This window comes from Dermacentor albipictus, chromosome 1 (genome assembly GCF_038994185.2).
Source record: "Dermacentor albipictus isolate Rhodes 1998 colony chromosome 1, USDA_Dalb.pri_finalv2, whole genome shotgun sequence".
NCBI lineage: Eukaryota > Metazoa > Arthropoda > Arachnida > Ixodida > Ixodidae > Dermacentor > Dermacentor albipictus.
The window spans coordinates 152,783,514-152,797,026 of record NC_091821.1 but is presented as its reverse complement, the minus strand read 5'-3'; the positions used below and the strand labels follow the sequence as shown (position 1 = coordinate 152,797,026).

The following is a 13,513-nucleotide window of genomic DNA, read 5'->3' as shown; positions in this document are numbered from 1 at the left end:
GATGCTTCGCCTTTCAGGCAAAACCGCGACTTTATTTATCGCAACTTTATTGCATTGGGATCAAATGAAAGAAAGATTTTTTTTTTAAATGAAATATTGAGGTGTGTAGTACTGTAAAGGACATTTTTTCTTTAGGTCACGGCAAACGGGTGTGCGTTACAATCGAGGGCGCATTAGAATCGAGTAAGTACGCTACTTTTGCCGTGTTGTCACGAGCTGAGAACTGACTAGCGAGGGTTAGCTGACGATTGTGGCTCAATATTGCACTTGCGAAAGAAGAAGGCGGGCCTGAAATGCGCGGTCTCGTTTCGTACTCTTTTGCGCGCGAGGTATGGGGGATTCTACTCTAGCAGCTCCAGCTTACGGCGCAGCCACCGTATCCTGAAAGCGATCTGCGATGTGAAGTGCACGCCTGCACGGGCCTCATCTTCAATGCGATCTGCGACGAGGAAAAAGTTCGCCCAGTGCCGGTAACTTCATATGTGCTGTGCTCTCGACATATAGTTCACTTTGAAGCAAGAGACAGCACAAAGGTGAATTTACTCGCTGCTGCTGCTGCTGCTGCTGCCACGCTTATCTTGCTTAATTTGCTATCGCAATCAATGCTTTGCCTTTCCGGTGAAACTGTGACTTGTTTTTTACTTGGGAAGTCCGTCACTCGATCTTTGTTGTTAGACATCGCGACTAAAGTATCAGAAGTGGGGCGTTTCGGATATTACGGCCTTCAGAAAAAACGGAAGTTCTTTTGTCGGATTATCAGGGTCCGCTGTAACGAGAGTAGATTGTATAATCAAACTCAAACCTGTGCTCATTAGGAGTGCTTACAAGCGTGCAATTTTTTTTTGCAGAAATTTCAAGCTTACTCAGCTATGGTGCCCCTGCGTTCGACATGTAGGTTCAGAAATGGCGTGAAGAGACTCAGGCAGCAAGATGGAGGGAGAGGGATATCCAACCACTTTAACCACGGCAGAACATGTCCAACTCCATAGAGAGCACAAGCACAGGAGATTGAGGTAAGTGCAAAAGCCCCAACCACGTACGAGGGCGACGGGCTCGAGCAATGCAGGGCAGTCTCGGATGCAACCAGTAAGGGGGTCATTTCTTTGCCCTAGTGCCCAAACAAGCTCTGCAAGACAAACAAGCTCACTACAAATAGGGTGTGACCATGACTGCAAAATTAAAATAAGACCCCCACTACCTCTAACATAGGTTAGGGAGCAAGTTTTCAAATATATGAATAGATTTAACTTGAGTACTTGGTCACATCATTTTTTCCCTAGTGCCCATCACTCTCAGCAACACACACAAGACATTTCACGTATGCCCTGTGGCTGCGTCCCTGATACAGCCTACCCATTTTTGTTCACAATCACTTGCGCCGAGAAATGGTCTATAACAATGATCACTGTATCAAAATGAAGTGCAACAATACTGTTATTGAATACAGGAAAGTACTTATAAGATAAACCCTGTCATTGTTAGGCAAGCCAGTAAAGGCATGAAAAGCTCGTATGTCACAGATGGCAAGCATTATGGAACAAAAAAACTGCTTACCAACAAATATTTTGAGCTCTTTGACTTCTGGTTCCTTTGGCATCTGATTCACAGACTTGTATGAAACATTTGACTTCCGGATTCTGGTTCAAGTAAGAAAACAAAATGCAAAATGAGAACCTACATCAACATAGTCATGTTTCCAACATAACCATACAAAACCCTAAACATCACACAAGGTTTGGCTCAGTGAAAGATCGCCTCCTACATCATATGCTTGTTCTCCCTTTTTGCTCGATTTTTTGCAAGAGCTGCACTTTTTTTCCCACAAATTTGGGCCCAAATTTCTTGTGTGTGGCCATCCAAATGTATAAAGTAGAATATATGATGCTTTGAAAAAAAGACATGCTTTCTGCCCTGTACAATGACATTGGGAAGCCTTTATTTTAACTTTGTTTGCTACCTTGTTCGTGATCATTGACATGTGATGGTGTAGCCGGAGCAGCTGGAATCTGGTTAATTGCACATGTTATTATAAGATGAAGCTGTCCTTAGTGCTGGGCTCATACATGCCATACATAAGGTTAGGTGGTGAAATACTGGTGCTTTCATAAAAACAGAGAATCGAATGTTTTAGCTGATAGCACCAGTATACATTTTCAGTGGTGTGGGAGCAACATAAGCTCAAAGCACGAACGTGTACAGTAGGAACGAAGCGCAGTGCCCGAGTGCGACACCTTAAGTGGCGTACACGAGTTGCATGAATGCGTATGCACAGCGCAACACATAGCGATGGTAAATAAGTTATGCCGGGGTGCCTAAGTTGACAGGCTTCCCCATAACAATCAAATGCGGTAAGAACGGAAGAGGCAGATATGCTATGCATGGCACTGATTGAAGGTGAAGCCTTCACACTGCATTACTATGCAGTGAAAGAATCCTTAGAAGCTTTCGCACGACATGTAACGGTATGTTGCAGTCGATAACACCCGCATGCACTACTTTGTGGGTAATGAGGGAGTTCTTGGTAACTTGAAGATCATCTCGAGAACCGGTGAAAAGCACGACGGTAGAACCTGTGGGCACCGGGAAATGAATTTCACAACATGAATAATTAAGTTGTCAATGACTTTCCCACAAAAACGCTAGTAACTGCGGGTACAATCAAAGAGGAGACCATACACCACTGTGTGCAGCATCAATACTGCACAGAGATAGTGCAGCATAGCAGTGGCAGACGAGGAGTGCACTTAGGAAAAGGGACTGCAGCCCACACAAAATCTTTTTTTCCTTTAAATATTTAGGTCCAAATTTAGGGGTTCAGCTCTTACAAGAATATACAGTATATGCAAACATTTGAGGCTATATATTTGTTAACCTTATTTGTTAACACAAACCCAAATCCATTTGGACATTTTGCAGAGCCCATGTTTTCCCTTTTATTAGTGAAGCAACTCTATCTGCATTATAGAAAAGGAAAGGCAGGAAAGGAAGGTGCGTTATAATTAAAGCAAAGCTACCAATATCTATACTTATTTAAGGCCCAGTTTTACGTGCTTAGAACATTTCAGCAGCTTACAGCCCACACATTTTATAAACTTAAGAAAGGCCATGCAATGGTGAATGAAACAATCAAAATGACGAACAGAATATAAACATGGCTGTCCTCTAGTTCATGCTGTACGTACTTATCCCAGTCACTGCAAGTGAAAGGAAAGAAAGACAATACAAGTTAGAAAAGCACCATAAGGCCATGCAAAGGCAAGAGCAAAGAGCACCAAAGACCAGCACACACATGCCCCTAAGTCAACTTGCCAACTTACTTCTCATCCTTTTGCACACCTCGCTGTGATGCCAGCCTGTCTTTGGCTGCCTGATTCAAGCGCTCTGCAAGCAACTTTTGGTTCTGCTGACGTTTCTCTTCTGCTGACTGTTCAGTCTGCATTGAAAGAGTAATTGAGGAATTAATGCTTTTTCTGATATATACACTGGAACCTTTTTAATTCAAACTCCAAGGGGATTGCGAATGTTTTCTTCAGGGAAAAAAGAAAGAAAAACGAGAGAGGAGGTAGGCAAGGGGGTTTCAAACTAACGAGAGCCCTTTTGAATAAAGCACTTGATCATCTTGCCATATAGCGCAACACATCACCGAGCACTAGTGCCGGCATTACAATTTATGAAACGCTGTCTCAGAAATTGCACATCAAGAAGAAAGTACAGTTAATTAAAGCTGGGAACGCAAAGACAAAGAAAATGCACAGGTGTGCACCTGTGGACTACAAGCAGTGAACTGTGGATAGCACTAATTGTAAGACTGCTGCAGCAGCAGCAGCGGATATCGTCAACTGCTGCCTATTACCGTGATAGCAACATGGCTGCGCCTGCATTGCCTGCTTCGATCTGAATCTGTTCAAACTTGCTTTCCGCTGTAACAGCGAGAAATAAAAATCACCTGTCACTTAGTGTTATCTTACGCCGATAACAAAGCATTGGTGATGGTTTCGTCATTTATTGAGATCAACTGTTTCTTTTCAAACCGACAGGCGAAGGACACCACTGAACAAACAAGTGTTCATTTTTATCTACTAGATGGGCACCAAAACAAAGCATCGGTCATGCATTGGTGATGCAGAACAACCAATTCGTTACTGCATCATCAATTTACTTCTCTGCTCAAGCAAGGCCCAAAATGATAGTACGCGAGAAGGCATGGCGCTGACCATTCGACAACAGATGCATTTGAATGGATGATAGGTGGACGCAGGTGGAGTGGTGTCCTGTGCAACCTTCCCGTGGTCCCCCTGATTTGAGAACCTTCAACATGTTGCAAACGGTACTGTTGGTTGTCTGCATCTTACAGTACGTTTGTGAAAGTTAAGCTGCTATAGCTGTGTCTCCCCTGTTTGGTCCCCTATTCTCCAAAGGTCATGAAAAAATTATTCATCTCAGATCGTCAAAATTTTTTGACAAACATTCCATCATAACAAAATCGCAATATGGATTTAGATCAGGTTTTTCAACAGAAAGTGCTCCGCTGTTGCAAAAAGAATTGATCCTTAAAAACACTCAAGCACAAAAATTCACATTAGGCATATTTTTAGATATGGCCAAAGCATTTGGCATAATTATCCATGAAAAATTAATAGGAAAGTAGCAGTGTTATGGAGTTCGTGGTGTTGCCCTCAATCTAATTAAAAACTACTTAGCAAGTTCTGTTTATATGTATCAATAAACAGAACTCTTCTATGTGACTTGTTAAATATGGAGTTCCCCAAGGCAGCATATTGGGATCGCTTTTGTTTTATATTTATTAATGATATTGCAACTGCTGAACCTTAAGCCCTATTCGCAACTTTCAGGTACGGTGGCACTGCCACACAGCAACCGCCGAAAGCAGCCATCCGATAGAAAGAATACATGCCTGGTGAAAATGCATCAGCTGCGCTTCGTCGTTGTTGTCTTTCGTGACTTTGCGCGTGTGGAAAGTGAATTACGAAGCATTTTTTAAAAACATCGCCATGGAACTTTGGCGTTTCAAAAATGGGAACCAAATACAAGTGCAACTGCATGTGCTCTGTGCCGCAACGCTCAAGCCGCACTGCAAAAGGCGTCGTAAGCCGTTATAATTTTCCTTCAGACAAGCGACGAAAAAAGCAATGGGCGGTGAAACAGCCCATCGGAAACCCTGTTTTGGAATGCAAAACCCTCGAATTAACCTCACTAGATCACCCGTTAGACAGTCTCACATTCACATACGCGTGTAACCAGGGCATCTAATAAAGAAGAATGCTCATACTCTTCATTTGTTAATTCAGACTCTTTACGGTCGCTGCTGAGGAGAACCACTTACGATCAAGGAATTTCCTACCGATCGGTCTCAATCATAGATGCCCCGTCTGATTGGTGTCGTACGGGCACTTACGATCGCGACCAAGCCCGATTGAGATCAAATTCATCGATTGCGACTGGCTCGTTTGCAAAAGCGGCAGAAGGGAGCCATTGGGGTCATAAATTAGATCCCACTCGGGCTCGATGGACATCAAAACAGAACAAGTGCATGGCTCGATGTGTCAATGATCTTTACTGATATATTGACTATGAGGAAGCGCATTCGTCACCCTCTCGCGGCTTATAAGTGTGACATTATGCACTCAAGCGCGAGCTGCTTCCTGAACGGGAAGTGCAATGCCACGCAAAATGATTCTATAGTTCACAAGCGGTGGCAATCAGCGACCAAAACTACGCAGGCGGCGATGTCTCCATGCAGGTGATCATTGAATCGACAGCCGTTTTGGAGAAGTTGTGGCACCCCCTATAGCCGGTGCAAGTTGTGAATACATAACCTATGCTGATAATACAAGCCTTTCTTTTCCGGAACAAGTATTCATGCTCTTGTGAATACAGGTAACATAAAATTAGAAAAAACATGCACCTGGACACTTAAAAATTCTTTAAAAATTAACTGTTCCCAAACTAAAGCTGTTCTTTTTCACTCTAAATGCCTCACTTTATGAGCCCGCTCATTCTTACAATCTCATGTTAAAGGGACACTAAAGTGAAACAATAAATCAGTTTAGATTAATATAGCATAGTTTGAGAACCCTGCAGGCGGTCATTTCAAAATAATAGTTTGATTATTAGATGAGAAAATGAAGGTCGAAGTATCAGTATTTGAACTTCGTGCCGAAACCCCAATGCCGGTACGTTAGTGTGACGTCAGGGATACCAAAGTATGTTTTCGCATTTGAGCCTAGCTGATTAAAGGTTCCCGAAACTTGCTATGTTCAATATTTAGTTCCTCTAGAACACAATGTAGTTAATATGTACCACTACATAATTAAGTAGGCCTTTTAAGTAAATGCCAGCATGTATTGCCAGTTCCTCAAAAGCTTTCGATATTTAAGGCACTCTTCTCATCTCATCTGCGCTATATTAAGTTGGGGTAACAGAACAAAGCAATCCATAATCTCGTCCTACAGGAAAAGGTTCCATGTTCGGACATACTTCAGAAATATGCGTTGAATATGTCATTAACTTTTTCGTTACCACACCTATTCAAATCGATCACCAGTGGTCAATGCTTTAGATCACCGATTGACATGTTGGAGCTGTTTCTTTTCCACTTAAGGCAATCCAATACTTGGTACAGGAAGTGCGCTTTCAGAATCGGTTTACATTTTCGCGCGCTGGCAACATTGCGATTTTTGACGGACCTTTTGCAAACTAATGTGCGTATCTTGTAGCAAAAAGAAGCGTGGCTGTCACCTTCTGTCGCGCTCGAGAAAAAAGCATGCCACTCAGGATTACGCCGCACTAGCATCCATATTTTATAATCAAATGATTACCATCAAGTCAAAAATTAAATTATGTTGCCAGCTTATAATTCACCGAAAATTATGCCAGCTGTTCACTAGTGAGCTTTCGTTTGGAGTTGCATTCATTTCATCCCGCTGAAGTGTATTTCTGAAGGTCCACCGCATCTCTAACATGTGGACCTGGCATTTTCAACGAGTTTTCTACAGTTTATTTTGCTTCTCTTGTAAAATCCAGGCACGGGGCGCGGCCGGTGTCACTGCTCAGTTGTCGAAAGTTGCTCTCCTGGCGTCGACCCATGAGGCTGCCTCGCAAGAAAAGCGTCGTTCTCACAACTATGCTGCACCCGCACTTCAATTTTGTGATGAGGACTTGAGTTATGGTTTCCAAGATCACAGCAAAGAAGATACAAGCTCTGAGGACGACGGTGTTTCGCGTCAGTATGGGGGCATCCGCAGCTCTCCACCGGCGAGTTTCCTTTACAACCTTGAGCGGTCTGCTTCCTTGTGCATGCTTATCTGGTTATCTTTTTGCACGACCTGAGAGCTCTATTGATTATCTTCAGGGTGCATCCTTCCCTTTGGTTATGATGCGCTGCCATTGGCAGCAAAGTAACTTCTGTTCACACTATGAAGGCTGGTCATAGCACATCTCGGCCCAGCATTACAAATCAGCACAAGACAGTTTACAACAGCATGGGATTTCTTTCTCAGGTTGTCTATCAAGCTGACATTTCCAAATTCGCAGAGTTCTCTTTCCCCGAGTGCCTTTGCAAAATTTCCTGAGTGACACAGAACTTTGTTTTATGTCAAGATGGGCTGACACCATGTCGCCCCATGCTGTCATTCTCTAGCAAGTATGTAAAAAAATTAAAGAAAATGACTGAATCCAGTTTGTATAGGAAGGAGTAGTGTTTACTTTATTCAAAAAGAAAACAGAAGGGACGACTTAGTAAAATGTAGAGCGAATAAAATTTCTTCGAAAAAAGAAATGGTCAAGCCCATTGCAAACCGAGTAAAACATTTTCAAATATGAATAAAAAGAGGTGCATAAAGAAGCAAATATTTTCTACTATGACCTATTTCGATCAAGTGACAGCAAGCTCATTGGTATGAGGCCCGAACTTTGCCACAAGTGAGATTGTCTCTCAGCAGCTGGATAGGCGTACTCAGCCTACACACAACACCTCAGTGTTGTGTTACACCACTTTAAAGAGCTTATTTTGGTTTGGATGTGTGTGGATGTGTTTGGAGTGATTTCGGTCTTGGCATCAGCGCATGCTTTGTTGACCACAAGCTCCTTCGAAGAAGCGGCGGCACACTTTCTTCCTCGTTCATCCCTCATTACGTTGGTCCTTTCTATTATCGTCCTCCTTCCGCCGCATGTTCACCCCAGGGACAATATGAAGCATCCTCTTGGACAGTTGTAAAGTCAATGGCTGATTTTTCGGACTCCCTATGGGCTGTGAAAATGTCCGAAAAATCGGGCAATCAGAAAAAATTCTGCATGCCTTTTACTGCCCTCAAGGGGCTCAAATCATCACAGGCACGCCAGAAAAAAGCTCTGAAAGACTGCCAGTACACTTATTAGGCATATTGGTGCTCGTAATGTGACAGGTCACCACGTGTGCATGTGTATAAAATTAAGAAATACATACTATGTTGTGACAATTGTCCTTTCCCAAGCTTAAGCTTCACCGCAATACTTTGCATATGGTTCACCGCGTAACACTTCTGTATTGAGGTGAAGCTGGCTTTCAGGAACCGGCATTATGCAAAGCGCAGTGCTTTCCGAGCTTCGAAGCCAATCGCGAGGATTACAAAGACAGAGTCGGTGCCATTGCGGACAATTGCGGTGAATTCTTTCAATGAAAACCATACCATGGAACGGCAAGAAGCTTAACAGCGAATGTCGAAGCAGCAAGGCCTAGCATTGCCGTGGTGTTGGCTACAGCTGCCAGCGGTCCCAAAAATTGGGCACCTGGAAAATCTGTCGACTGTACACTGGCAAGTCCTGAAGCCGACGACACGGCATCAAAGACTATTCACTAGGATCCCTCACTACTACTAGAAGCCAGCATTAGCGCGACTTTCGTTCCCTTTCAATAAAATTACAGCTAATTTTTCCTGATAGAAACACAAATTCCGTAGTTTTCCCCAAGTATTTTCAGACTAATAAAAATCCCTGACAATTCATGGTTTTCCCGGTCGGTAGACACCCTGTTTTGACTCTTCTCTGCAGAGGTGATAAAGACAATCTGCAGAAATGCTAACAGATATGCTTGGATGCATAATCTTGTAGTTGCCCAGCAATGCTCAGGCGATCGGCCTTGGAAGAGGTGCACGACTCTATACGAACTAGTGAAGTACGTTCCTTGAACTTTTTATCGAACCATCTTCAGAAATTGCTGAAAAGGCGGAACTGCAAAATGTGTTATGAGGACCGCAAAGTTAAACAGAAACCAGACCTTTCGTGAGAAAAGTGCGGAGCGCACCTATGCTTCACAAGATTCAGGAACTGCTTCCCTGCATAGCATGAGCGATGAACTGGTTTTAGTTTATTTTTTGTATCCAAAGAACTACTGGGTACTGAGCATTTTTTTTTTTCAGACACTATTCCTGGGGTATTTATCTCTGAAATGTATATTCTGAATTTCCTGAACGCAGCCCCCACTTTTCCCATCAAGAAGTGAGTTTTTTTCTTTTTCTCGCGTAATGATCGCGCCCTGAACTTGCTGCCATGATGTAGGCGACATCGTACGATTCGGCATCTAATATGGCATTCTGCGGGTGCGATTGTGTCCAATGCGGTGTCGGACGGCAAATCGTACTGCGTCTCCTACTTTTATTGCGACAGCAATTATACGAACCCTCCAGACCCATTTTTGCCATTGTCATCGTTGCAGCGCACCGCATGGTGTAGGTGTGAATGAAAGTGCATGAGGGGAGCCGATGTTCGCGGCTCAATCTCGTGCAAAGGGCCCCGGTGGAGAGGGGCAGTAGCCTTGTATTCTGGCAGCAACCACGTATTGCACGACCACGTCGAGGGGTGCTGACGATCGCAACTCAATCTCCCGCTTACAAGGGAGGAAAGTGGGAAAGAAGGGAGTGGCATGGCGCTTTACTTCAGCAGCAACTGTGCATTGCGCGGCCGCGTCGTGCCCTATCTTTAAAGCGATTTGCATCGGGGGCCAAGTCGATGGCGGCTCATACCTTTGGGCGTGCTGCATACTCACCGTTAAGTTCGCGTTTAAGCAAATGTTTGCCAGTTTATACGGCCGATAAAGCTACTATCCTTACTTAGTGTAGCAGTCTACATGTTTGCTATCGCAATCGAGGGTTCGCATTTCGGGCGAAACTGGCTTTTTTAGAGGTGGCCACAAAAAAAAAAATGCTCGTAATTTATCTCCACACAACAAATGCACCACCGTCCAACTTTGCACATATTTTTCGGGAATAAAGTGCGTTCATTATGCAACTAGATACGGTAAATAAGCGCATCCCACACACTGTGGGAATTAATTTAAATGATGCTTTTTATGCCGTTTGCTTTGTTTAATGATAGTTAGCAATGATGTCGACGGCAAATCTAATTTCTTTACCGTTTAGTCCAATAGGAGAGTGGCGAGTTGATGTTAAATGTTACCTAGCTTGCACCATTGCTGTTTGTCTGCATAGTACATGGAACACACAGGGAGACGTGTTTGCTTCTGAAGCTGTTGTGCGTGATTGTTCATAATCTCTGCAAGGGTTGAGCCCCACATAGCACATTGCATTGTGGCAGAAGTGCTTAACATTATTTGAATTATTGGGCTGTACATGCCAAAATAATGATCGAATTATGAGGCAGGCCATACTGGTGGACTCTAGATTAATTGTTGCACCCTGCTGTTCTTTAATATGCACCTAAGTCTAAATGCACTAGCGTTTTTGTATTTTGCTCCCTTTGAACTGCGGCTGCCTCGGTTGGGATAGGACCCTTGACCTCGAGCTACAACACAACCGTCAAGCCATTGTGGCGGGTGCAGAAGTGTTGATTTGATGTGTGACCGCTTCTCTAGTGTTGCCTAGACCCTACAATGTTTTAACGTGGCTTTGCGTCTGCACACCCAGCGTCAGCTGTGCGCCTGCCAAATTTGCATGGTTTATTTTTCATTAATAGCAGCAACGTACTGCACCGTACCTTCAGTTTGCCCACAACCACTGTTTCCTTGCCTTCTCATGTCTTTTCCCTCTCCTGCCTTCTCTCCCTGTATGGGAACTGGTAGAGTGGCAAGGCTGTTATTCACTTGTTTTGCAACTGAGTGGGTTCTTTCTACCCATTCTCCACCACCTCTCTACAGTTCTTTCTACATCCCCTCTGCACTTGGACATTAGCAGAAAGGTAGGCGCTTTAAAGTGATGGAAGTGGCACTTGGTCTTTTGGAGCAGCTTTCGGAGCAGGAAAAATGTGCTGTTTGGAGCAAGAAAAGAATGCTTTGGAGCAGTAACTTACTGCTCTAGTGAAAAGAGGAAGCTCTGTATAAGTTAGTACTTTCTGAAACATTGCGTTAAATATGTCTGATACTCAGATGCAAGTATCTTTTCTTCAGCTTGCTATTCCGTCTTATTATATAAGACGAAGAAAAGCGCAAACGCAGTCTTAATTCGCTGTGAATTCTGCATTCTGCAAGAATTTATTAAATAAGACGAAAAGCACAAACTTAATCCTAATTCTAATTTAATTCTGCACCCTGCAAGAATTTATTAAATGATTTATTTTCATGTCAAAGAATTGAGCCACTTGCAGTGTAGATAGCCTATCACACATTCGTGCACGCAGGCATCACGGTCACAGCTACGTAAATTATATCATGTCAATTAGTATGTCATGAATGCACCTACAGGTTTTAATGAATTCCTGCGGATGAAATAAAACCGACAGTTGGTACTGAGATGTAGTGATACGACAGCCATAGCCAACAGCTAAGATTGCGCGGGCCTATACACAGCCGGCACAGCTGTCTAAGGCTCCGGTACCAGGCATATTACCCAGCCCAGATGATCACTGGGCTGAGTAATATGCCTAGAAATGTGCCACAGTTGGTTTTTCACATGAATTAGTACTTAATACAGAACAATATTAGACCAAATGAGCAAGCGTTTCGTAAAGCATTAACACCGATTAGCGAGGCGGCTCAGGTAGCTTTCAAGTACCGTTTCATTTGCTATTCGCACTGACAAAATTGAGAAAACCAGTTCATTTAAGTTCATGTTAATTGTGTTGCCAAAAATAAGTGCACTATGAAGAGCCGCGGGCAGATCACAGGCACCGTCAGTAGTCATTGCGGTGCTCAGCGAGATACACCCACTGTCTCCTTCGGCTGTATTTCAATGGGGGCGAAATGCAAGAACACACATTGGGTGCACATCAAAGAAGCCCAGAGAGTCAAAATTAATATGGAGTTCCAGACTACCACGTGCCTCATAATCAAATCGTGGCTTTGACACCCCTCCCACCCCACCCCCCCCCCCCAAAAGCGCAAGCGGGGGCGGTGAATGTGGGCCGACCCTACGCAATGGCACTATATATAGGACCTGTAATACCAGAGAATACATCGACGGTGCCTACCGTTTGCAAACATGGTTAGGTCTATATGCTGTAGCTGCGATGAAAAGCATGTGAGGGTGAGTCGCGAAGAGTGGCTTGACGTGCAGCACTTTCTCATGCATGCAAAATATGTACAGTCGAACCTATTTATAACAATATTCAAGTGCCACGAAAATTCGATGGTTATAACCGATAATTGTTTTAACCAGGTTGCACGAAAAAAATCAAAATAGGGGGATGGCATAGGTGATATCGGAAAACTATATAGGCAGAGAGGCCAGTGCCCTTCCCCACCACCTTCCTCCGCCCAGCTGCCACTTGTGTCCACTCGTTAAACTGCTTCCTGGGCGCTCGGATCGCATGTAACAAGCTGCGGCTGTCGGCGTTAAAGAGTGGCACTGCTATAACAACTGCAAAGAGGTGTTACGAGTGGCGAGCGATATGCGAGCACCGCCGAAGCATCACTCTGGTGGCCCCAAAAGGGACCTTTTGAAAATTGCGAGAAGGCTGCAGCTTGAGAAATCCAGAAGAAACGCTGAGGAGAGATCGCCACAAGTATCTCAGCACATACTTCTCCCTGGCTTGCACATGAAAAGCCCATGTCCGTCAGTCATGCATGCTTTACGCGAAACTTGCCGACATCTTTTTTCAAAGCATCCATGCGCTCCACCTAGTGCAGCAGAAGGTTCCTCGTGAAAACGAAGCCCCGGAGGAACTGAATCATGCCAGGCCTCCTGTGAGGACAACGTTGAGGCAGCCTGCCCAACCGCATCATTGCTGCCGTCGTCGTCGCTATCCGATGCAAGCACGTTCGTGACGATCGTCTTATCAGTTAGAAGCGCTTAGATTCCAAATCTTTAGCCGTGCACTTTCTTTTCACCGGCACCAGCATGCCGATGATCAGTGGGCAGATCAGCCATCTTCCGTTTCGGCGGCGAGTCAAGCGAAGTTGAGAAACTGCGTGGCCAGGAATGACTTCGACACAACCAACAAAAACAAACGCGAGCGATTAAGCTGTTCGCAGGACTGCACTGAATGATGAGCCAGCGAGCAACATGATGATGATGATGGTTATCTAAAGAAACGAAAGACGCTTGATTCTGCAACCTGTGAGGGA

At 44.2% G+C, this 13,513-nt stretch overlaps 1 protein-coding gene across 1 annotated transcript in view; it reads right to left on the bottom strand.

Moving 5' to 3' along the window:
* dre4 (SPT16 homolog, facilitates chromatin remodeling subunit dre4) overlaps positions 1-13,513 on the bottom strand; it is a 126,208-nt gene that overhangs the window by 46,331 nt on the left and 66,364 nt on the right. Inside the window, exons 13-14 of the mRNA XM_065433308.1 lie at positions 3,318-3,433; positions 1,555-1,637 (exon numbers count right to left, since the gene is read on the bottom strand). Of these exons, the coding sequence (XP_065289380.1) occupies positions 1,555-1,637; positions 3,318-3,433 (199 nt within the window). The remainder of the gene's footprint in view (positions 1-1,554; positions 1,638-3,317; positions 3,434-13,513) is intronic.